The sequence below is a fragment of the Ovis canadensis genome, chromosome 1, assembly GCF_042477335.2.
Source record: "Ovis canadensis isolate MfBH-ARS-UI-01 breed Bighorn chromosome 1, ARS-UI_OviCan_v2, whole genome shotgun sequence".
Lineage (NCBI taxonomy): Eukaryota > Metazoa > Chordata > Mammalia > Artiodactyla > Bovidae > Ovis > Ovis canadensis.
The window spans coordinates 71,834,146-71,858,607 of NC_091245.1; the positions used below are offsets into that span (position 1 = coordinate 71,834,146).

Sequence of the window (24,462 nt, forward strand, 5' to 3'; positions counted from 1 at the left end):
TAATTCTACCCATGCCTCTCAGTTTAACCCAAACCATCACTAGTGGCAGGAACCAACAGTTTCCCAGACAGGGCTTAGCGCTAGTGTGTACTCAAGACCCCCAGGAGGGGGAGTACATCTGCCTGCCTTCCGTGCTTCTCTTATGCCCTAGTGCTCACAGGCAGGTGCTGATGGGCCTCTGGGATTTCCAGCTGCAGAATGCTTGCTTATAGCCAGGGATCTCTCCCCGACTCAGCCATCACAGCTCCTGGTGCTGTGGGGGCTCAGTTAACGGTATTTAGCTCATGGGTCTATGTTTTGCCTGATGTCACCACCACAAAGTGCTAGGTCTTGGTGAGAAGCCCAAGCATTCAACATGTATTTGTTAATTAGTTGATTGAACCCAGGCCTGGGAATTCTCAGAACAATTTTGGATCCAAAGTAAGAAAAAGCCCAACAGCACTGTTAACTTATTTTTGTGAAATGGGAAATGATGACTCTCACTTCATGGGGTATTTTGTGAGGATTAAATACAATTATTACCTCTAAAGCGCTTAGAACAGTGCTTTATAAAGGAAGTGCTTTCATAAAGGAAGAGTCAAAAATGTTATAATGCTTTTATTAAGCGTTGTGTTCCAGCCCCAGGCAATGTTGCGTTTCTCATGCATGAAGTAATATACTTGGGTTTGGGGTCCTCTGACCACATTAGTTAACAAGGAGAGAAATGAGATGCGTCAGTGCTGCTCCTCCCAGCTTTGTCCCTGAGTCAGATACAATCTCAGACTCTCTGAACTTGTCTGTTGATCAACCACTAGAGGGAAACAGAACCAAGTGGAATGGCACCAGCCCCACATTCCATTGGTACTGAACCCGCCCTCAGAGAACATTCCAACGCAGGGTGTACACGGCTGTTCCTTCCTGGGGCTCCGCAAAAAGCCACAGGACTTGATGAGTGCATTCACATGGCTTCCCCGCCCCTTGAAAGGGCCGCCCCTGCTGTTCCTTGGGGAACCTTAGATGGCCGTGTTATCTTTATGCAGATGGCGCCTGGATCCCTTAGAAAAGCCAGGGGAGTGTCCTGAGCTGAGGACTCCATGAAGAGCCTTCATCTTCCCTGAACTTGGTTTTCAGTTGCTCAGCTTTTTATTATTTTGGATCCGAAATTGTTGTGGTGATAATTCCCAGACCTGGGTTCAATCAGTTAATTAACAAACACATGTTAATGCTTGGGCTTCTCACCAAGACCTTGCCCTTTGTGATGGTGACATCAGACAAAACTTGGACCCATGTGCTGAATACCTTTAACTGAGCCCCTAGAGTGATGGGCTTTCTGGTGGCTCAGACAGTAAAGAATCTTCCTGTCATGTGGGAGACCAGGGTTCGATCCCCTTGGTCAAGAAGATCCCCTGGAGACTGGAATGACTACCTGCTCCAGTATGCTTACCTGGAGAATCCCATGGGCAGATGGGCCTGGTGGGCTATAGTCTATGGGGTTGCAAAGAGTCGGGCAATAACACTTTCACTGCAGCACCAGGAGCTGTGATGGCTGAGTCGCAGAGGGATCTCTGGCTGTAAGTGAGCATTCTTTATGTATCTTTTTCTCCAGAGCTACCACCAACCCTCATAGGCAGGAAAAGGAATGCTCTTTGAAAGTAAGCAGTGCTCTACAGGCTTCTCAGGTAATGCTAGTGGTTAAGAACCCACCTGCCAATACAGGAGACTTAACAGATGTGGGTTTGATTCCTGGGTTGGAAGATCCCTTGGAGAAGAGCATGGCAACCCATTCCAGTAGTCTTGCCTGGAGAATCCCATGGGCAAAGAGCCTAGGAGGCTACATTCCACAGGGTCACACAGACTTGGACACGACTGAAATGACTAAGGCATTCAGAGGGTAGCCATCTATCAGAAGAGCGTGGAAACCAGATGTAAGGAATCCCCTCCATCATTGCCTTGGTTTGCACGTGGATGGGCACAGCATCCCTGTGTGGAGAAGCTGATGCTTTAACTTAGCCTCTAATGGGACTGGAAAATATTTTTCTCAGAAGAGTCACTGAGAACCCATGAGGGATATTTCTTAATGAGTGATAGAGAAAACTCTGGTGGCATAAGATGGCAGAGGAGAAGGACATGCGCTCATCTTCTCCTGTGAGAACTCCAAAACTACAACTCGCTGCTGAACAACCGTTGACTGGAGAATGTTGGATCCCACCAAAAAAAGATACCCCACATCCAAGGGCAAAGGAGTAGCACCAGTAAGACAGTAGGAGGGGTGAAATCACGTTTAGAATCAAACTCCTTACTGGCAGAGATTCTCAGAGGGCTCAAAAAAAACCTTGTGTGCACTAGGTCCCAGAGACCCCACAGAGACTGAGCCAGAACTGTGTTTGAGTGTCTCTTGCAAAGGTACAGGTGAGCAGTGGCCTGCTGCAGGGGGAAGGGGCTCTGGGTGCAGCAGACCTGGGTATGGCATAAACCCTCTTGGAGGAGGTCGCCATTAACCCCACCATAGAGCCACCAGAACTTACACAGGACTGGGGAAACAGACTCTTGGAGGGCACAAACAGAACCTTGTGTGCACCAGGACCCAGGAGAAAGGAGCAGTGACCCTACAAGAGACTGACCCAGACTTGCCCATGAGTGTCCGGGAGTTTCCGGCAGAGGCATGGGTCAACGGTGGCCTGTTGCAGGGTCAGGGGCACTGAGTGTGGCAGTGCTCACATGGGACCTTTTGAAGAAGGCTGCCATTATCTTCATTACCTCCCCCATAGTTTGGCCTCAGGTGAAACAACAGGGAGGGAACATAGTCCTCAACAGACAATTGGATTAAAGATTTGCTGAGCATGGCCTTGCCCATCAAACAAGACCCAGTTTCCCCCTCAGTCAGTCTCTCCCATCAGGAAACTTCCATAAGTCTCTTATCCTTCTCCATCAGAGGGCAGACAGACTGAAAACCACAATCACAGAAAACTAACTGATCACATGGACCACAGCCTTGTCTAACTCGATGAAACTATGAGCCATGCCATGTAGGGCCACCCGAGATGGACAGGTCGTGGTGGAGAATTCTGACAAAACACAGTCCACTGGAGAAGAGAATGGCAAACCAATTCAGTATTCTGGCCTTGAGAACCCCACGAACAGCATGAAGAGGCAAAAAGAGAGGACACTGAAAGGTGAACTCACCAGGTCAGTACGTGCCCAATATGCTATGGGAGATCAGTGGAGAAATAACTCCAGAAAGAATGAAGAGATAGAGCCTAAACAAAAACAACACCCTGTTGTGGCTGTGACTGGTGATGGAAGTAAAGTCCAATGCTGTAAGGAGCAATATTGCATAGGAACCTGGAATGTTAGGTCCATGAATCAAGGCACATTGCAAGTGGTCAAACAGGAGATGGCAAGAGCGAAGACTGACATTTTAGGAATCAGTGAACTAAAAGGACTGGACTGGAGTGGACTGGAAAGGGTGAATTTAACTCAGGTGACCATTATATCTACTGTGGGCAAGAATCCCTTAGAAGAAATGGAGTAGCCATCATAGTCAACAAAAGAGTCCTAAATGTAGTACTTGGATGCAATCTCAAAAACAACAGAATAATCTCTGTTCATTTCAAAGGCAAACCATTCAATATCAGAGTAATCCAAGTGTGTGCCCCAACCAGCAATGCTGAAGTTGAACAGTTCTATGAAGACCTACAAGATCTTCTAAAACTAACACCCAAAAAGATGTCCTTTTTTTATTATAGGGGACTGGAATGCAAAAGTAGGAAGTCAAGAGATACTTGGAGTAACAGACAAATTTGGCCTTGGGGTACAAAATGAAGCAGGTCAAAGGCTAACAGAGTTTTGCCAAGAGAACACACTGGTCGTAGCAAACACACTCTTCCAACAACACAAGAGGAGGCTCTATACATGGACATCACCAGATGGTCAATACTGAAATCAGATTGATTATATTCTTTGCAGCCAAAGATGGAGAAGCTCTATACAGTCAGCAAAAACAAGACCAGGAGCTGACTGTGGCTCAGATCATGAACTTCTTATTGCCAAATTCAGACTTAAATTGAAGAAAGTAGGGAAAAGCACTAGACCATTCATGTATTACCTAAATCAAATCCCTTATTATTATACAGTGGAAGTGACAAATCAATTCAAGGGATTAAATCTGATAGACAGTGTCTGAACAACTATGGATACAGGTTTGTGACATTGTACAGGAGGCAGTGATCAAGACCATCCCCAAGAAAAAGAAATGCAAAAGGCAAAAAGGTTGTGTGAGGAGGCCTAACAGATAGCTGAGAAGACAGCAGTAGCTAAAGGCAAAGAAGATAAGGGAAGACATACCCATTTGAATGCAGATTTCCAAAGAATAACAAGCAGAGATAAAAAAGCCTTCCTCAGTGATCAATGCAAAGAAATAGAGGGAAAGACAGAATGTGGTCCACTGGAGAAGGGAATGGCAAGCCACTTCAGTATTCTTGCCTTGAGAACCCCATGAACAGTATGGAAAGGCAAAATGATAGGATACAGAAAGAGGAACTCCCCAGGTCATTAGGTGCCCAATATGCTACTGGAGATCAGTGGAGAAATAACTCCGGAAAGAATGTAGGGATGGAGCCAAAGCAAAAACAATACCCAGCTGTGGATGTGACTGGTGATAGAAGCAAGATCCGATGCTGTAAAGAGCAATATTGCATAGGAAACTGGAATGTCAGGTCCATGAATCAAGGCAAATTGGAAGTGGTCAAACAAGAGATGGCAAGGGTGAATGTTGACATTTTAGGAATCAGCGAACTAAAATGGACTGGAACGGGTGAATTTAACTCAGATGACCATTACATCTACTACTGTGGGCAGGAATCCCTCAGAAGAAATGGAGTAGCCATCATGGTCAACAAAAGAGTTCAAAATGCAGTACTTGGATGCAATCTCAAAAACGACAGAATGCTCTCTGTTCGTCTCCGAGGCAAACCATTCAATATCACAGTTATCTAAGTCTATGCCCCAACCAGTAACGCTGAAGAAACTGAAGTTGAACGGTTTTATGAAGGCCTACAAGATCTTTTAGAACTAACACCCAAAGAAGATGCCCTTTTCATTTTAGGGGACTGGAATGCAAAAGTAGGAAGTCAAGAAACAACTGGAGTAACAGGCAAATTTGGCCTTGGAATGCAGAATGAAGCAGGGCAAAGACTAATAGAGTTTTGCCAAGAAAATGCACTGGTCATAGCAAACACCCTCTTCCAACAACACAAGAGAAGACTACACGTGGACATCACCAGATGGTCAATACCGAAATCAGGTTGATTATATTCTTTGCAGCCAAAGATGGAGAAGCTCTATACAGTCAACAAAAACAAGACCGGGAGCTGACTGTGGCTCAGATCATGAACTCCTTATTGCCAAATTCAGACTTAAATTGAAGAAAGTAGGGAAAACCACTAGACCATTCAGGTATGACCTAAATCAAATCCCTTATGATTATACAGTGGAAGTGAGAAATAGATTGAACGGTCTAAATCTGATAGATAGAGTGCCTGATGAACTATGGAATGAGGTTCGTGACATGGTACAGGGGACAGGGATCAAGACCATCCCCATGGAAAAGAAATGCACAAAAGCAAAATGGCTGTCTGGGGAGGCCTTACAAATAGCTGTGAAAAGAAGAGAGGCGAAAAGCAAAGGAGAAAAGGAAATATATAAGCATCTGAATGCAGAGTTCCAAAGAATAGCAAGAAGAGATAAGAAAGCCTTCCTCAGCGATCAATGCAAAGAAATAGAGGAAAAGAACAGAATGGGAAAGACTAGAAATCTCTTCAAGAAAATTAGAGATACCAAGGGAACATTTCATGCAAAGATGGGCTCGATAAAGGACAGAAATGGTCTGGACTAACAGAAGCAACAGATATTAAGAAGAGGTGGCAAGAATACACGGAAGAACTGCACAAAAAAGATCTTCACGACCCAGATAATCATGATGATGTGATCACTAATCTAGAGCCAGACATCTTGGAATGTGAAGTCAAGTGGGCCATAGAAAGCATCACTACGAACAAAGCTAGTGGAGGGATTCCGGTTGAGCTGTTTCAAATCCTGAAAGATGATGCTGTGAAAGTGCTGCACTCAATATGCCAGCACGTTTGGAAAACTCAGCAGTGGCCACAGGACTGGAAAAGGTCAGTTTTCATTCCAATCCCAAAGAAAGGCAATGCCAAAGAATGCTCAAACTACTGCACAATTGCACTCATCTCACATGCTGGTAAAGTAATGTTCAAAATTCTCCAAGTCAGGCTTTAGCAATACGTGAACTGTGAACTCCCTGACGTTCAAGCTGGTTTTAGAAAAGGCAGAGGAACCAGAAATCAAATTGCCAACATTTGCTGGATCATGGAAAAAGCAAGAGACTTCCAGAAAAACATCTATTTCTGCTTTATTGACTATGCCAACGCCTTTGACTGTGTGGATCACAATAAACTGTGGAAAATTCTGAGATGGGAATACCAGACCACCTAACCTGCCTCTTGAGAAGTCTGTATGCAGGTCAGGAAGCAACAGTTAGAATTGGACATGGAACAACAGACTGGTTCCAAATAGGAAAAGGAGTACATCAAGGCTGTATATTGTCACCCTGCTTCTTTAACTTCTATGCAGAGTACATCATGAGAAACGCTGGGCTGGAAGAAGCACAAGCTGGAATCAAGACTGCTGGGAGAAACATCAATAACCTCAGATATGCAGATGACACCACCCTTCTGGCAGAAAGTGAAAAGGAGCTAAAAAGCCTCTTGATGAAAGTGAAAGAGGAGAGTGAAAAAGTTGGCTTAAAGCTCAACATTCAGAAAACGAAGATCATGGCATCTGGTCCCACCACTTCATGGCAAATAGATGGGGAAACAGTAGGAACAGTGTCAGACTTTATTTTTTTGGGCTCCAAAATCACTGCAGATGGTGATTGCAGCCATGAAATTAAAAGACGCTTACTGCTTGGAAGAAAAGTTATGACCAACCTAGATAGTATATTCAAAAGCAGAGACATTAACTTTGCCGACTAAGGTCCGTCTAGTCTAGGCTATGGTTTTTCCTGTGGTCACGTATGGATGTGAGAGTTGGACTGTGAAGAAGGCTGAGTGCCGAAGAATTGATGTGTTTGAAGTGTGGTGTTGGAGAAGACTCTTGAGAGTCCCTTGGACTGCAAGGAGATCCAACCAGTCCATTCTGAAGGAGATCAGCCCTGGGATTTCTTTGGAAGGAATGATGCTGAAGCTGAAGCTCCAGTACTTTGGCTACCTCATGCTAAGAGTTGACTCATTGGAAAAGACTCTGATGCGGGGAAGGATTGGGGGCAGAAGGAGAAGGGGACGACAAAGGATGAGATGGTTGGATGGCATCACGGACTCAATGGACGTGAGTCTGAGTGAACTCCGGGAGATGGTGATGGACAGGGAGGCCTGGTGTGCTGTGATTCATGGGGTCGCAAAGAGTTGGACACGACTGAGCGGCTGAACTGAACTGAAGGAAAATTTCATGCAAAGATGGGCACAATAAAGGACAGAAATGGTATGGACCTAAGAGAAGCAGAAGATATTAAGAAGAGGTGGCAAGAATACACAGAAGAACTATACAAAAAAGATCTTCATGACCCAGATAACCACAGTGGCATGATCACTGGAATGCAAAGTCAAATGAGCATTAGGAAGCATTACTACAACAAAGCTAGTTGAGGTGATGGAATTCCAGTTGAGCTATTTCATATCCTAAAAAGATGATGCTGTGAAATTGCTGCACTCATTGTGCTAGCAAATATGGAAAACTCAGCAGTGGCCATAGGACTAAAAAGGTCAGTTTTCAATTCCAATCCCAAAGAAAGGCAATGTCAAAGAATGTTCAAACTACTGCACAATTGCACTCATCTCACACGCTAGTAAAGTAATGCTCAAAATTCTCCAAGCCAGGCTTCAACAGTACGTGAACCGTGAACATCCAGATGTTCAAGCTGGATTTAGAAAAGGCAGAGGAACCAGAGATCAAATTGCCAACATTCTCTGGATCACTGAAGAAGCAAGAGAGTTCCAGAAAAACATCTATTTCTGCTATATTGACTATGCCAAAGCCTTTGACTGTGTGGATTACAACAAACTGTGGAAAATTCTGAAAGAGCTGGGAATACCAGACCACGTGACCTGCCTCCCGAGAAATCTGTATGCAGGTCAAGAAGTAACAGAACTGGACATGTAACAACAGACTGGTACCAAATCGGGAAAGGAGTATGTCAAGGCTGTATATTGTCACCCTGCTTATTTAACTTATATGCAGAGTACATCATGTGAAATGCCAAGCTGGATGAAGCACAAGCTGGAATCAAGATTCCTGGGAGAAATGTCAATAACCTCAGATATGCAAATGACACCACCCATATGGCAGAAAGCGAAGAACTAAAGAGCCTCTTGATGAAAGTGAAGAGGAGAGTGAAAAAGTTGGCCTAAAACTCATTATTCAGAAAACGAAGATCATGGCATCTGGTCCCATTACTTCATGGCAAATAGATGGGGAAACAATGGAAACAGTGAGAGGCTTTATTTTGGGGGGCTCCAAAATCACTGCAGATAGTGACTGCTGCCATGAAATTAAAAGACTCTTGCTCCTTGGAAGAAAAGCTATGATCAACCTAGACAGTATATTAAAAAGCAGAGACATTACTCTGCCAACAGAAGTCTGTCTTGTCAAAGCTATGGTTTTTCCAGTAGTCATGTATGGATGAGAAAGTTGGACTATAAAGAAAGCTGAGTGCTGAAGAATTGATGCTTTTGAACTGCGGTGTTGGAGAAGACTCTTGAGAGTCCCTTGGACTGCAAGGAGATCAAACCAGCCCATCCAAACGAAATCAGTCCTGAATATTCATTGGAAGAACTGATGCTGAAGGTGAAACTCCAATACTTTGGCCACCCGATGTGAAGAACTGACTCATTGGGAAAGACCCTGATGCTGGGAAAGATTGAAGGCAGGAGGAGAAGGGGACAACAGAATATGAGATGGTTGGATGACAACGAACTCTATGAACATGAGTTTGAGCAAGCTCCAGGGGTTGGTGATGAACAGGGAAGCCTGGTGTGCTGCAGTCCATGGAGTTGCAGAGTCAGACACGACTGAGTGACTGAATTGAACCGAAATGACTTAGCATGCAGGCACACACAATGCTCTACAGATGAAGGGCATGTGATGGTAGTGGTCATGACTTTATCACCACCATCATGATAGAAACTCTGGGGATGTTGGGAATGGGGGACCAGCTCACAGCATCAAACACAAGAGATGATCCGGTTCTTGCGCCTATGGAACCACCACAACTTGGCTTCCTTGGAAAGTCACTTCAGCTCTCTGGATGTCCCCATCCCTGGCACCAAGGGGGCAATGAACTTACTACTCCACCTCTCTCTCCAACTTCGTGATCTAATACAATGATTAATGTGAGCAGGCTTCGAAAACTGCAGTACACTTTACACCTTCCTGGGATACACATATAGAACACATTTTTCTCACTAAACTTCTGTGGGAAAGAATGTGAAGTTGCTCAATTGTGTCCGACTCTTTGCGACCCATTGGACTGTAGCCTGCCTGGCTCCTCTGTCCATGGGATTCTCCAGGCAGGAATATTGGAGTGGGCTGCCATTTTCTTCTTCAGGAGATCTTCCTGACCCAGGGATTGAAACCGGGTCTCCCACACTGCAGGCAGCCTCTTTACCTGAGCCACCAGGGAAGCCCTGGAATGAGAAAGAATAGACTGAAGCTAATAGAGGAGGAGAGCCAGAAAATGATCAAAGACTCACAAGGTCGTGGTTTTCCCTGCTCCATTGTGACCGAGGAATGCGGTAATCTGACTTTCGTAGAAGGTAATGTTAAGACGGTCCACGGCTGGCCTGCCATAGGGCTCAAATATCTTTACCAGATTCTTCACACATACTCCGGGAACCAAGCCTGGAAGCTCACGTTCAAAGAAGCAGCCTTGTTGGAAAAAATGAACATGACGTAACAATGCCTTCATGTACACACTACCCAAGGTTCCTTGTTGAGACTGTTGTCTTTTGTACCTATGGCTTCAACTATAACTTTATAACAGTGACTACACAATAATAATGGTAATAATAGTGTCTAACATTTGTTGAGCTGTTACTCTGTCCCAAGCACTGTTTGAAGTGCTTTATATAGATTTCCTCATTTTACCCTTAAAACGGTCTTAGGGGAACAGAGATTACCGTGCCATTTCTACAGATGAGGAAACCTAAAGAGATACCAAGAGTCCAATCAAGGTCGCATGGTTTATGAGTGGCGGAGTTGGGATCTGAATGCAGATGTGCTCATTGTCTGTATGGAGAGTTAGCCCTAAGCTCAGCCTTCAGTCCCAGGCCCTCATTTCTGACAGTCTACAGGGGATTTCCTCAGGAATTTCTTGGGACAGCTCAGGCTCCTCATTCTCTTTTCCAAACAGTGTTTTCCTTCAGACTATCTTATGTCCATTCTCCTAGTCACCTTGGCTCACATCTTTGAGTCAACTCTACTAAAGCTGACTACTTGCTTTTTAGCGCTCCAGTTTCTCCAGTTAGGGTAGGACAGTCCACTTGTTCTCACCACTGTCCCTCCAACTCTGTCCCTCCACTTTTAAACTCCATACTCCCCTCCAGTATGAGGTCCACTTGGTGTCCACGTCTCCCTGGCTTCGAGTCTCTCCCTGCTTTAGTTCACACAATACAGTGATGGGGCTTCCTTGGTAGCTCAGATGGTAAAGAATCTGCCTGCAGTGCAGGAGACCTGGGTTGCATCCCTGGGTTGGGAACATCCCCTGGAGAAGGGAATGGCTACCCACTCCAATGTTCTTGCCTGGAAAATTCCATGGGCAGAGGAGCCTGATGGGCTATAGTCCATGGCGTCACAAAGAGCCAGACATGACTGAGTGACTAACACTTTTCATTTATATGTGTTACTTAATTTGTCACCTTAATATTGTAATTCTGAGCACTTACTCCCCTGCCAAAGAAAGCGGGGAGGGGGAAATCCTAATGCTTCTTCTCTCTTTGCCTCCGCTGGCCTTGTTGACAGTTGAGGTCGGACTGGACCCCCACCCCCTGACTTTGGTCTTAGAATTCTGCTCTGGGAGGAGGGTCTTCCCAAAGGTTCTGCTGACTGGAAACTGCAGGAATCACAGGTCTCCAACCTCAGCTTTGTGAAATGGCACCTGGGGTGCATCAGACACACAGAGGCTGGACCTTCTGCAACATCAAGTGAAGTCCAGAGGCCAGGCTGCCTCTCTGCACCCGGGGTGACGATAGCGGAGCATTTCAGAATCCACAGAGAAATTCTAGAGAAATCCATATGCTTGAGGAATGAAGAACATGGTGGGGGTGGGGGAACCGGGACAGAACTGGTTCAAAAGGGAAGGCAAGGGAGGTAAAGGCCAAGAGGACACTTGCAAACTTGGTCTATGAGCTGAGGAATTATTAAGTAACTTCCACGGTCAGGAAAGGCTTTTGATGGCTTGAATGAATGGACCTCTAGATTTGTAAATCACAAATGAAGTGTAGTCAGCTCCTCTAGATTCTTTCCCCCTGTGCACAGGAGCATTTATTTTTGTCTTTCCTTATAGCTCATATCCGCTTGAAGTCCCAGTGACCCAAGTTATTGTTCTTGCTAAATCCTCGGAAGTCAGCACATTTGTGCAATTCACTGGGGGTTTGCCTAAACAAGGGCACAAAAACACCATATACTTGGGATTTGCTTTCTCCAGGAAATATGTGTTAATGTCTGGCTGGACCATTCATTCCACACATGGACAGCTGGACCCTAGAGAAGGTATCAGGTTTAACCCCTGTCAAGAGAGTCAGCTTCCTGGGTTCCATTACACCCCACACATGAGGTGTTCTGCTCTTGCCCTTTGCAGTATTCTGAACCTTCTCTTGCCTCTGTTCTGCATTCTTTATTGAGGGTTTTTTGTTTTTTACCATTTATTCCTTCTGGGTGTTCTGGGTCCTCCATTTCCTCTGTTATGGGTTCTGTCTTTTCCCAGGCTCTTTCTTCTCTGGTTGAACACCCTACACAAACCAGAAGCTACTGTTACTCTCCTGGTGAAGGCTGAGAATCAGGAAAGACAGGAAATGAGAAGAAGAGGGGAGCAGAGTTTCCTACCATAGCCGGAAAGCACAGTTCCCTCAGAAGGCCAGGTCAACATTGCCAGGACCAGCCCCAGGGAGGGCTCTGCCAACCTTTGACCTGTGGGGCTGTGAAGTTCCCACGGGGTCTGGGGAGAGGGGTTGCCTCCCAGAGGTCTGATTTGGCAACCGTTGGTGAGCGCGGAGGGAGTTTTGTACCAGGAGTTTCACTTATCCTCAGGTGAAGTGCACAATGTCAGAAATTGTGATTAAAAAAAAAATTAAAACTAGGATTGACTTTTAAATGGATTTTTTTTTTCAGCTCACTAATGGTACTTTTCACTCCAATCCAAAACATGCCAAAGTCACGGTGAATCTTCAGTAAAAATCCATTCAAGCTGATATGATGGGCAGGCAGACTGAGACATTGGTTTCCTGAGAAATCTATCAATACTTTTATGGGCATTCACATATTTGGGGATTAACACCAGAGCTGAGCCTGGCTATTGGACAGGCTTGCACAAATTGTGGTGTACACACTCATGCACATATTCTCACATTCACACATACTCTGACACACACAACACCCATACCCCTAGCCCTCACAGAGGCACTTTTTGTAAACTTTACATTTGGTTTCAAAGGACAAAATAGATAACTAATGAGAACACATTACACAGCACAGGGAACTCTACTCAATGCTCTGTGGTGATCTAAATGGGAAGGAGACCCAAGGAAGAGGGGATATATATGCACATGTGGCTGATTTGCTTTGCTCTACTTAGAAACTAACACAGCACTGTGGAGCAACTATTCTCCAACACAAAAAATAAATTCATTAACTGGAAAAAAAGGACATCACAACATCCTGAAAGGGGGAGAGAAGCAGAAGCACAAGCCAGCTAGCGAAGAAAGCAGAGGCGGGAGGAAACCATCGTCACCAAGCATCTAAAGGCTCTGGCTACAGGTGCACGTCCACGAGCAGGGTGATGTTCTAACGCTGCAGCCAGCCAAGGCCTCTTCCGTCCACACTGCTGTCTGTGGACTGCAGGCTGTGTGGTGGACTGGCATGTACTGGGCCCTGGTCAGGGATCGGCACCCCCTGGTACTTCTGTTTCCTGAAGGACTTTTGAATCTATTGCCCACAATCCCTTTGGTCACTTTACTAGCCATCATACTGCATTGAATGTATAATAATAAAAGAGCAGGAGGAAAATTTCTCCTAGTCACTGGAGTCAGTTCCTTGCCAGGAAATGCATGTCCCAATTCCAGATTTTGTCCAAAATGGCCAACAGGAACTGGGTTAGACATTAGATGTCTCTTGGGCTCCATGTCTTCATCTGTGAAAGGAGTGGATTAGGTGGAAAAACTCAGCTGTTTTCTAATTTTAGAAAAATTTAGAAATCTATTTCAGTCTAGCTTGTGAGACAGGTGAAAAATATTTAGCTTCTGTTGGCAAAAATACATGTGACTCATTTTTGAAGGAGCACATTTGTCTTAAGATTTTTCTTTTTAGAGGCAGCATATCTGTTCAGATTATAGAAGGAAAAACATGCCCACAAAGTCCTGATACTCACTGAAATTAGAAACATTTCAGGAACAGACTCTTGTGTTGAAAATTCCCATTTATTATAGGTTATAACTTTATTATACTAGAAATTTAAAAGTTTACTAGATAGACAAGAAAGACAGACAAGGCAACATAATGGGGGGAAAAGAAAACAAAAAACACTGAGCTGTTGAAATGTAGTTTGTTTGAATCATTAAAAAAAAAAGGCACCCCCCACTGCAAACCTTTTAAAGGTCCTAGACTAATCCCCTAGAGAAAACAAACATCTATCTTAGTGCTTAAAGGCTAAATCCTGGCCCAGGCCCAATAATACAAAGTAAAGAGCAAGTAGGTAAGGAACAAACAGATTGGAAAGCATCTCCTTTGCTTCCAGAGACTTCCTAGCTCCAGGGGCGCCCCAGCTCTCAGCTCTGGAATCTCTCTATCTCCTCATCCCTCCAGGAGTCCACAGGCCGAAGCCCCCCCTCTACCCCTCACTTCCCAGCTCTCAGCTCTGGAATCTCTCTATCTCCTCATCCCTCCAGGAGTCCATAGTCCGAAGCTCCCCTCTCTACCCCCCACTTCTAGAACTCTGTCCTGTTCAGGAAGAAAGGTAAATTTTATCTGTGATGCACTCTGGGCAAATGTCCTTTTAACCCTCTTTCCCAGTCACAAGAAAGACCAACACTAAGGGAATCTGGGAGTCTGCCCCAGCCTCAGGAAAATAAACTTATTGCTTTGGGAAAATAAATTTATTTATATATGAAAAAGTGGAGAGGACTAAAAAACCACACAAGGGGACACAGCAGAAGATGGATTCCTCTGTGATTCTCTAGATCTGTCTGCTTTATTGTCTTCTTAATTATTTATTTTAATTGGAGGCTAATTACTTTACAATATTGCGGCAGTTTCTGCCATACATTGATCTGAATCAGCCATGGGTGTACATGTGTCCCCTGGTCCTGAACCCCCCCTCCTACCTCCTTCCCCATCCCATCCCTCTGGGTTGTCCTAGCGTACCAGCTTTGAGTGCCCTGTTTCATGCATTGAACTTGAACTGGTCATCTATCTGACATATGGTAATATACATGCTTCAAAGCTATTCTCTCAAATAATTCCACCCTCGCCTTCTCCCACAAAGTCCAAAAGTCTGTTCTTTATATCTGTGTCTCTTTTGCTGTCTTGTATATAAGGTCGTCATTATCGTCTTTCTAAATTCCATATATATGTGTTAATATACTGTATTGGTGTTTTTCTTTCTGACTTACTTCACTCTGTATAATAGGCTCCTGTTTCATCCACCTCATTAGAACAGACTCAAATGTGTTCTTTTTAATAGCTGAGTAATATTTCACTGTGTATATATACCACAACTTCTTCTCCAGATTCTATAGATCTGTTTGCTTTAAATTGAGAAGTTGCAAACCTCGTTTGCACCCTCAAGTGGTCTGGCTTTCTTTGAAGCGTGCACTTTAATCCACTGGGCACAACCAGGATGCAAGGGCTTATCAATGCTCAGCCATCACCCTGGTCCTGCTGCTGCTGCTGCTAAGTCACTTCAGTTGTGTCCGACTCTGCACTACCCCATAGATGGCAGCCCACCAAGCTCCCCCGTCCCTGGGATTCTCCAGGCAAGAACACTGGAGTAGGTTGCCATTTCCTTCTCCAATGCATGAAAGTGAAAAGTGAAAGTGAAGTCACTCAGTCATGTCCAACTCTTAGCGACCCCATGGACTGCAGCCCACCAGGCTCCTCTGTCCGTGGGATTTCCCAGGCAAGAGTACTGGAGTGGGGTGCCATTGCCTTCTCCACACCCTGGTCCAGTCACTCACAAAATAGGGGCTCCCAGAGGCTGTGATTATGCACTAAGGAACAGAGCCCCCAGCAGACAGCTAACTAATCAGGAATCTCACACTTCATGTAAGAACCACCTCTACAATGCACACATATCCAAAGAGAGCCAAAGGAGTTAATTTCAAACATTTGTTTTTCTTTCTTAATTAAAAAAAATTTTAAACAACTCACCTTCACCACCTAGCCAGTAAGACTCTTGTAGAAGGAAGTACCAAGGAAGTGGGGTTCCATAGTCCCCTAAAGATAGATAGGCAAATAAAGAGAAAAAGCCTAAGTAGTTCAATCTTACCATAGTTCTATAAGATCTAGAATTTATCTACCTGAACCTCAGGTTGTAACTATATATATATTTATAGTTCATAAGCATTACATGGCTATCCACATGCTTCCTCTAAGACTACTTCTTCTAATATGCTTCAATTCAAAAGGTCCTGTTTTGGGGCTGAAATCAGCAACACTAAGACTGATGATCTTAGCTAACATTAGTTTTCCAAGAAACCATTTAATTAAAGAATTTAAGCATGCTTTTTTCAACAGTTCCAGATAATAATAGTGATGATAATTACTAACATTTGTTGAATGTTCTTTCTGTGTCAAACATAACTGTGAGCCCCTTCAATGTGCTAAATAATTTAATCCCCAAAACAACACAAAGGGATAGGCAGAATTACTATTCTTGTGGATAAGGAAATTAAGGCACACTGAATTTGAGGCTTCTGCCCAATGTCACAGCTAATTTAATAGAGGCGTAAGAATTCCAACATTGGTAGTCTGGTTCTAATACCACTGATCCTTTTTTTAAAAAATTAACGAATTATTCTTGGCTATGCTGGCTCTTTGCTGCTGCGTGGGCTTTCTCTATTTGCAGTGAGTGGGGGCCACTCTCTATTGTGGTGCATGGGCTTCTCATTGTGGTGGCTTCTCTTGTTGCAAAACACAGGCTCCAGAGCACACAGCCTTCAGTAGTTGCAGTGTGTGGGCTCAGTAATTTCAGTTCCCAGGCTCTAGAGCAAAGGCTCAATAGTTTTGGCACATGGATTTAGTTGCTGTATGGTATGTGGGATCTTCCTGGACCAGGGATCAAACCTGCATCTCCTACATTGGCAGGTAGAGTCTTCATCATTGAGCCACCAGGGAAGCCCAACACCACTAATGTTAACCATATCATCCTACTTGATCCACTTGAGTTTCAAAGAATAAACTATGAAGTTTCTAGTCCAGTTCCCTTAGCTTGCTGCCTATAAATGTTGACTTTGTGAGAATATTATCTTTGCTTATTTAATAGTTACCCTGTGCCTTATGGCCAATACTAGACTGTAATCCCTCAAGGACAGGCTTGGGTCAGTTTTATCCACTCCTTCTTTTCTGAGTACCTGTGCTACTGAGCCTAATACATCGGTGCTGCTTAGTACATAGTGGCTGAACATATTAAAGCTTTAGCTTGGCTAAATTAAAGCTCTTGAAATATACACAAATTTTATTTTCAATCTAATTAATTTTCACTTATTATTCCTCTCTCATGGCCCAGTGAGATGGAAAAAATGGAGGCTGAGAAAGTCAAGGATATTTCTTTGAATCCACTGTTATAAGGTTGAATTGTGTCCCTTGACTCTCTCTTCCCCCAAAAGAGATATATTGAGGTGTGTGTAGAATACAAAATAATACTTGATCTTTGTCCACAGTTCCTGGTACAGAGCTCTTAAAACCTTTGGAGTTTCCTGAATGATAGAAGTGCCCTTGTTATTCATCAGTTCATTTCAGTTGCTCAGTCATGTCCAACTCTTTGTAACCCCATGGACTGCAGCACACTAGGCTTCTCTGTCCATCACCAACTCCCGGAGCTTGCTCAAACTCATGTCCATTGAGTCAGTGATACCATACAACCATCTCATCCTCTGTTGTTCCCTTCTCCTCCTGCTCCCAATCCCTCCCAGCATCAGGGTCTTTTCCAGTGAACCAGTTCTTCGCATCAGGTGGCCAAAGTATTGGAGCTTCAGCTTAAGCATCAGCCCTTCTAATGAATATTTAGGACTGATTTCCTTTAGGATGGACTGGTTTGATCTCCTTGCAGTATAAGACTCTTGAGAGTCTTCTCCAGCACCACAGTTCAGAAGCATCAATTCTTTGGTGCTCAGAGATTTTTGTGTATGGAACTTGTATCCTACAATTTTACTGACTTTTTAAATTAGTTCTAACAGTTTTGTGTTTTTTTTTTTGGATGGGGTCTTTAGAGTTTTCTATACATAAAATAATGTCATCTACAAATGTTACTATGTATAAATGTACCTCTTTTCTGATTTGGATGTTTTTCTTTTTCTTGTCTTATTGCTGTGGCTAGGACTTCCAATATTATGATGAATACAAGTAGCAACTGGGTGTTGGGTTCTGAGATCCCTCCTGGTTGTGGATCACTGTGCCAATGGTGGGGGTTATGGTGCAGCTGTATCTTAGACTCCCCTACCTGCTTTGCCTGATGTGTAGTTATCACTCAGCCAGACTAGGTTTTTTAAAAAGAGGAAATGGTTCCATATGAAGCTGAAGACTCAGTTCTCTATGAGGGAAGGTGAGTTCAGCATCTTCTTAAGCTGACATCTTCCGAAGAATTTGAACAGAGGATTGACACCACCTGACCTAGATTCTGAAAGGATCTCTCTGAACACAGTGTGGAGGAGAGACTTGTAAGAGATGATGATGGAAGAAGGAGGCTTGGATTGAGAAGGTTGTGTAGAGGTGGTGACAAGGGATCATATTCGGAATCTGTTTCTAAAGGTGAGTCAAGCACTCATTGATGGATTTTTGGTTCCTGGGTTTAAGATTTAAATATGGGTTCTGAGAGTTCAAGCTGAAAGACTTCAGAAAGAATAAGATTTTAAAAAAATTGAAGTATACTTGATATAAAGTGTTGTGTTAGTTTTGGTAGAATCACTCTGCTGTACACCATACCTATATTTATATTCTTTTTTTAGATCCTTTCCCATTATAGGTTGTTATAAGATATTGAATATAGTTCCCTGTGCTGTACAACAGGTCTCGGTTGTTTATCTACATTATATATAGTATTGTGTATATGTTAATCACAAACTCCTAATGTATACCCCCCACCCTGCTATCACCTTTAGTAACCGTAAGTTCATTTTCTTTTTTCTTCTTTTTAAAAATATTTATTTTTGTTTATTAATTTTGCTGCTCTAGGTCTTAGTTGTGGCATGCAGGATCTTCAGCCTTCATTGTAACATGTGGGATGCAGGATCTGTTTTTTCAGTTGTGGCGTGTGGGATCTGGTTCCTAGACCAGGGATTGAACCCAGGCCCCCTGCATTGGGAGTGCAAATTCTTAGTTCCTCGACCATCAGGAAAGTCCCTATAAGTTTCTTTTCTATGTCTGTGAGTCTATTTCTCTTTTGTAAATAACAAAACATTTGCACCATGTTTTTACATTCCACATATAAGTGATATCATGCAATATTTGTCTTTCTGTATCTGACTTCACTCAGTTTGACAATATCTAGGTCCACCCACATCACTGCAAATGGCATTATTTCATTCTTTTTATGGCTCAGTAGTATTCCATTGTATATATATTCTTTATCCATTCCTCTGTCAATGGACATATAGTTTGCTTCTATTCCTTGGCTGTTATATATAGTGCTGCTTTGAATATTCGGGTGCATGTATCTTTTCAAATTACAGTTTTCTCTGGCTATATGCCCAGGAATGAGATTGATGAATTATATGGCAGCTCTATTTTTAGTTTTTTAAGGAACCTCCAGACTACCTTCCATAGTGGCTGTATCAGTTTACATTCCCACCCATAGTATAGGAGGGTTCTCTTTTCTCCACATCCTCTCTAGCATTTGTTATTTGTAGATTATTAATGATGGCCATTCTGACTAAGTTCAGTTCAGTTGCTCAGTCATGTCCGACTCTTTGCGACCCCATGAATTGCAGCACGCCAGGCCTCCCTGTCCATCACCAACTCCCGGAGTTCACCCAAACTCATGTCCATCAAGTCGGTAATGCCATCCAGCCATCTCATCCTCTGTCATCCCCTTCTCCTCCTGCCCCCAATCCTTCCCAACATTAGAGTCTTTTCCAGTGAGTCAACTCTTTGCATGAGGTAGCCAAAGTATTGGAGTTTCAGCTTTAGCATCAGTCCTTCCAAAGAACAGCCAGGACTGATCTCCTTTAGAATGGACTGGTTGGATCTCCTTGCAGTCCAAGGGACTCTCAAGAGTCTTCTCCAACATCACAGTTCAAAAGCATCAATTCTTCCACATTCAGCTTTCTTCACAGTCCAACTCTCACATCCATACATGATCACTGGAAAAACCATAGCCTTGACTAGACGGACTTTGTTGGCAAAGTAATGTCTCTGCTTTTGAATTCTGACTAGTACCTCACTATATTTTTGATTTGCATTTCTTTAATAATTAACAGTGTTGAACATCTTTTCATGAGCTCATTGATCATCTGTATGTCTTCTTTGAATAAACATCTATTCTTCTTTGAATAAATATCTTCTGCCCATTTTTCAATTTTTTTTTTTTTTTGGCTGTTGAGTTGTGTAAGCTGTCCGTATGTTTTGGAAATTAATCCCTTGCCTAATGCATTGTTTGCAATCATTTTCTTCCAGTCCACAGACTGTCTTTTTGCTTTATCCCTTTTTTGCTGTGCAAAATCTAAGAAGTTTGATTACGTTCCATTTGTTTATCTTTGCTTTTATTTCTTTTGCCTTTGGAGACTGACCTGGGAAAACATTCCTATAATTTATGTTCAAGAGTGTTTTGCCTATATCCCTTTCTAGGAGTTTTATGGTATCACATCTTATATTTTAAGTCTTTAAACCACTTTGAGTTTATTTTTATGTACAGTGTGAGGGTGTGTTCTAGTTTCATTGATTTACATGTAGCTGTCCAGCTTTCCCAATACCACTTGCTAAAGAGACTGTATTTTCTCTATTGTATATCCTTACCTCCTTTATCAAAGATTAATTGGGTGTAGGTGTGTGGACTTACTTATAGGCTCTCTATTCTGTTTCATTGATCCATTTGTCTGTTTTTGCTCCAACACCATGCTGTTTTGATTCCTATAGTTTTGTAATATTGTCTGAAGTCTGGGAGGTTATGCTTCCGGCTTTGTTCTTTTTCCTCAGGATTACTTTGGTAATATCGAGTCTTTCATGGTTCCATATAAATTTTAGGGTTATTTGTTCTAGTTCTGTGAAAAATATCTTGAGTAATTTGATAGTGAGTGAGTGAGTAAGTGAAAGTCATCCAGTCATGTCTGACTATTTGCGACCCCATGGGACTATACAGTCCATGGAATTCTCCAGGCCAGAATACTGGAGTAATTCAATAGGGATCACATTAAACCTGTAGATTGCTTTGGGAAGTATGGCCATTTGAACAATATTAGTTTTTCCAATCCAAAAGCATGGGCTATTTGATTAAGATTTAAACTAGAGTGAAAAGGCAGAGTAACTAAAGAACATAGTTACCTTTACCCTATGGAGGAGGACCCTTACCTGGAAACACCTGGTCAAGATACCAGGCAAGCAAGCCATACAGAGCAGCATCAAGGAGCATCATCTTCATGGACATCAGAAAACTGAATTCATCCCCTTCCATGGGACTATTCCCAATATTGCTCCACTGCAGCCCCACACCTTGCTCTTCAAAACGAGCCAGGTACTCAGTGCCAAACCCAAATGCCACAGGAGACAGCAGGCTCTGCAGTGGGGCAAAGAAGGCATGAAAGATGAGCAGAGGATCTTTAACCCAACCCAACAGAACCCACAAGGTAGGGAGGAAGGCCAATGGAGGGTCTATAATGTATTCTGGTCTAAGACCACTCCAGGGAGGGGTTAAGGCAGTCTTCCCACAGGAAGAGAATTCTGGGAATACTTCTCAGGCCTCAGGGACCCCTGCCCAATACCTACTTGGCCACTTTTCACCTGTCCAATGGATCACAGTAGTGCACTAGGGAAGACAACACAACAAAGGACCAAAGGTCCTCAAGCTTATCTTCCTACCTTTCCCTGCCTCTACCTACCTCTTCCATAAAATCTCACAGTTTTTGGCACAATAAAGAAGCTAACTTGAGCTGCTTTGTGAGAATCCCAATAAAAGTGTCCATAATGTCATCAGTGTTTTAGAGCAAACTAGAAGGCTAGACAGGATATTGTCTCATGACCTCCTTAGCAATGTTTGGCCCAAAATCCTCAGCTTATAATGACTATCACCTTTTCTCATTTCCAGACTAGGGAAAATCTTTTTCTTAGAATCTCCTTGAAGAGCACAAGTAACTGAATAGGTGGTATGCAGAAAGTCTAAAGAGGAAGTCCCCCAGCCACATCCCCACAGTTGCTCCCTGGCATGGCAGAAAGCATATATACACATACAGAGGGATGAGCTATTCCCACTTGCTCTGCTAGGAGGCCAACCTCTAGTTTGCAGGACACAGGTGGGGTTCAGAGTGTCTCTCTGCAGAAGGAAGGGATTCCCTAGCTATATCTTCACAAAAACCATTAAAAAAATCTCAGCCCAGCCCTGGTCCACAGAGCAGCCAGAACTATAGCTTCCTGGTAGATCCACACATGCAAGGAACTAGTTGTGGCTTCTAAGTACCAACTGTCTACACAGTATACCAAGACAGCCCAGCTCTGCCAACAGGCAGAGTCATAAGAATTTCTTGCCCATTGTGATCACGTAAGAAAATTAGGTGCCATAAACGACAGTAATTAATTCTTATTTAACATGAGAAATAAAAGGCAGATGCCCTGGCAGTACTTGAGCCAAATAAGCTTGAGTCATGAGAACAAGTTTAACTTAAATTTTCCCCAGTGAGATGCAGGTGACAGTCCTTTCTCAACTGCATTGTACAAAGAACCATGGATAGGGAGATTCTGGAGGACAAAGAAATTTGCATCCTACAGGGCTTAGAAGCTATTTAGTCTGGTTAATGAGAGAGTAGACATAGATCATTTGAAAACAATTAGAGAAAAAAAAAAACATGTTGTTTGGGCATTGTGAAGAGGTCTCTCAGGCAATCCAGAGTCAATTTCTAGAGACCTCTCCTGGGAAGAGCACCCAACTGGCTCATTTGTGCACCCTTCTCTGAGTGCCTTGGTAGAACATGACAAAGACACATTAGAGCTATTCTGATTCAAGTTCTTTTACAGAGAAACAAAAACTTTTAATTTATGGGAACATCTTTCTGGGCAGAATAGTAAGGGAGAACCTCCCTCCCTTATGAATCTTCTCAAATGCTAGGGGAAAAAAAAGAACTGAGTGAAATGGGCCCCACTGTTCTCCTCTTAATGGATACACAAAGGGGCCCATGAGCTGAACTGATTTTCAATTACTTCCCAGGGCAGACTTATCAAGCAGATTTGGTGAAGAGGAACTGTTAGGTTGCTCAAGATGAAGACTACTCCCACTTTTGTACCTGTGCCTTTAAACCTTATGTCCGTTTCTGCCAAAGGCAAAGTGGACCCCCTAAAGGGTGAGCCAGTCCTCTCAGACTGCTACATACCCTGCAAATGGAATGCATCATGTTCTGGGTGTAAGCCCAGGGTCCCTTACCACAGCCATCTTCATGTCGGCTGTAATTCGGTCCTGCCAAGCGAAGCAGAGAATGTGTGGCAGGTAGAGGGTGAAGTAGATGACACCACTACAGGCTGCTGCCAGACTGGCCCTGGAGAAGAAGGTGCTGAGCAGGAAGCACTGCATGATCGTAGCAATGGAGAAAGCCAACAGGAACAGGAAGAGGACGAACGGATTGCTGTAATGCAGGATCCTTCCATGCTGAAACCAAAGTGGCCACTTGAGTCAGTAATTTCCGCCCACATCCAGGAGCCCCACCCCTTTAGGAAGTGATCTCCATGTGTTCAGAAGCCCTCCGCCCCAAAGGGATCTTTCCCATGACCCAGTGTGTGTTAGTCGCTCAGTCGTATCTGACTCTTTGTGATACCATGGACTGTAGCCCACCACACCCCTCTGTCCATGGAATTCTCCAGACAAGAATAATGGAGTGGGTAGCCATTCCCTTCTCCAGGAGATCTTCCTGATCCAGGGATCGAACCTCAGTTTTCTGAATCTCAGTCAGATTCTTTACCATCTGAGCCACCAGGGAAGCCCTGTTATTGTCTAATTTTCCACACTTAATACTCAATATATTGAGGTCCTTTAATTCTAATTACTGCATTTTCTCCTAGGAGGGTAACATATTAAGCTACCTATCAGTACTGAGTAATTGTTATGGTTCAGTAATGAAATCCTTGGGAAGAAGAAAGAGTGGAGGAAGAAGCCTCGAGCAGGGAGGAAGATCTGGAAAGGGGGTCTTGGAGCATCAATAGTTCCTGTGATATACTGAATTGATGAGGAACAAAAAAGGGAGGTGGGAGACCACCCAACAAGCTTGAACATTTTGCTTTGGTCCTGGGAAATGGCAACCCACTCCAGTATCCTTTCCTGGAAAATCCCATGGACAGAGGAACCTGGCAGGCTATAGTCCATGGGGTCGCAAGAATTGGACATGACTCAGAGACTAAATCACCACCACCTCGTCTGCTGACTTAATCATTTATACTTATATTCTGAGATTTGCCTCTCACATTGGTGAAAATGTCTGTAGTTAATCCACATCACTTGAGAGTGGATTAATCCTTGCAGCACATGATATTATAGAAATACATTTCATAGAACCTGTGGACTATACTCAACACCTTTCATGTTAACTAATGGGTCAGTCACTGGCTATGTAGAAAATAGAACCAAACTAGCTATTTTTAATAAGTAAGCTTCTATCTAATTACATCAGCAGATAAATTGAGATGTTCAAATTGATCAAGCCTACTTGTTTCTCTTTTGCTATAGGCCTCCTATGAGGATTTTTACCCTTTGCACATAACTCCAAACATGTATAGATTGTCCTGTTCTTTTCT

At 43.4% G+C, this 24,462-nt stretch overlaps 1 protein-coding gene across 4 annotated transcripts in view; it reads right to left on the bottom strand.

The window, feature by feature from the left end:
- The window catches only part of ABCA4 (ATP binding cassette subfamily A member 4), a 149,354-nt gene that overhangs the window by 54,244 nt on the left and 70,648 nt on the right, over positions 1-24,462 (bottom strand). For 3 of the 4 annotated variants that reach the window (XM_069598207.1, XM_069598229.1, XM_069598238.1), the window contains 5 exons: positions 23,102-23,323; positions 21,043-21,247; positions 15,691-15,756; positions 11,970-12,059; positions 9,804-9,978 (listed from right to left, as the gene is read on the bottom strand). In XM_069598207.1, the coding sequence (XP_069454308.1) occupies positions 9,804-9,978; positions 11,970-12,059; positions 15,691-15,756; positions 21,043-21,247; positions 23,102-23,323 (758 nt within the window). The remainder of the gene's footprint in view (positions 1-9,803; positions 9,979-11,969; positions 12,060-15,690; positions 15,757-21,042; positions 21,248-23,101; positions 23,324-24,462) is intronic. The other variant, XM_069598218.1, reaches the window with a different exon arrangement.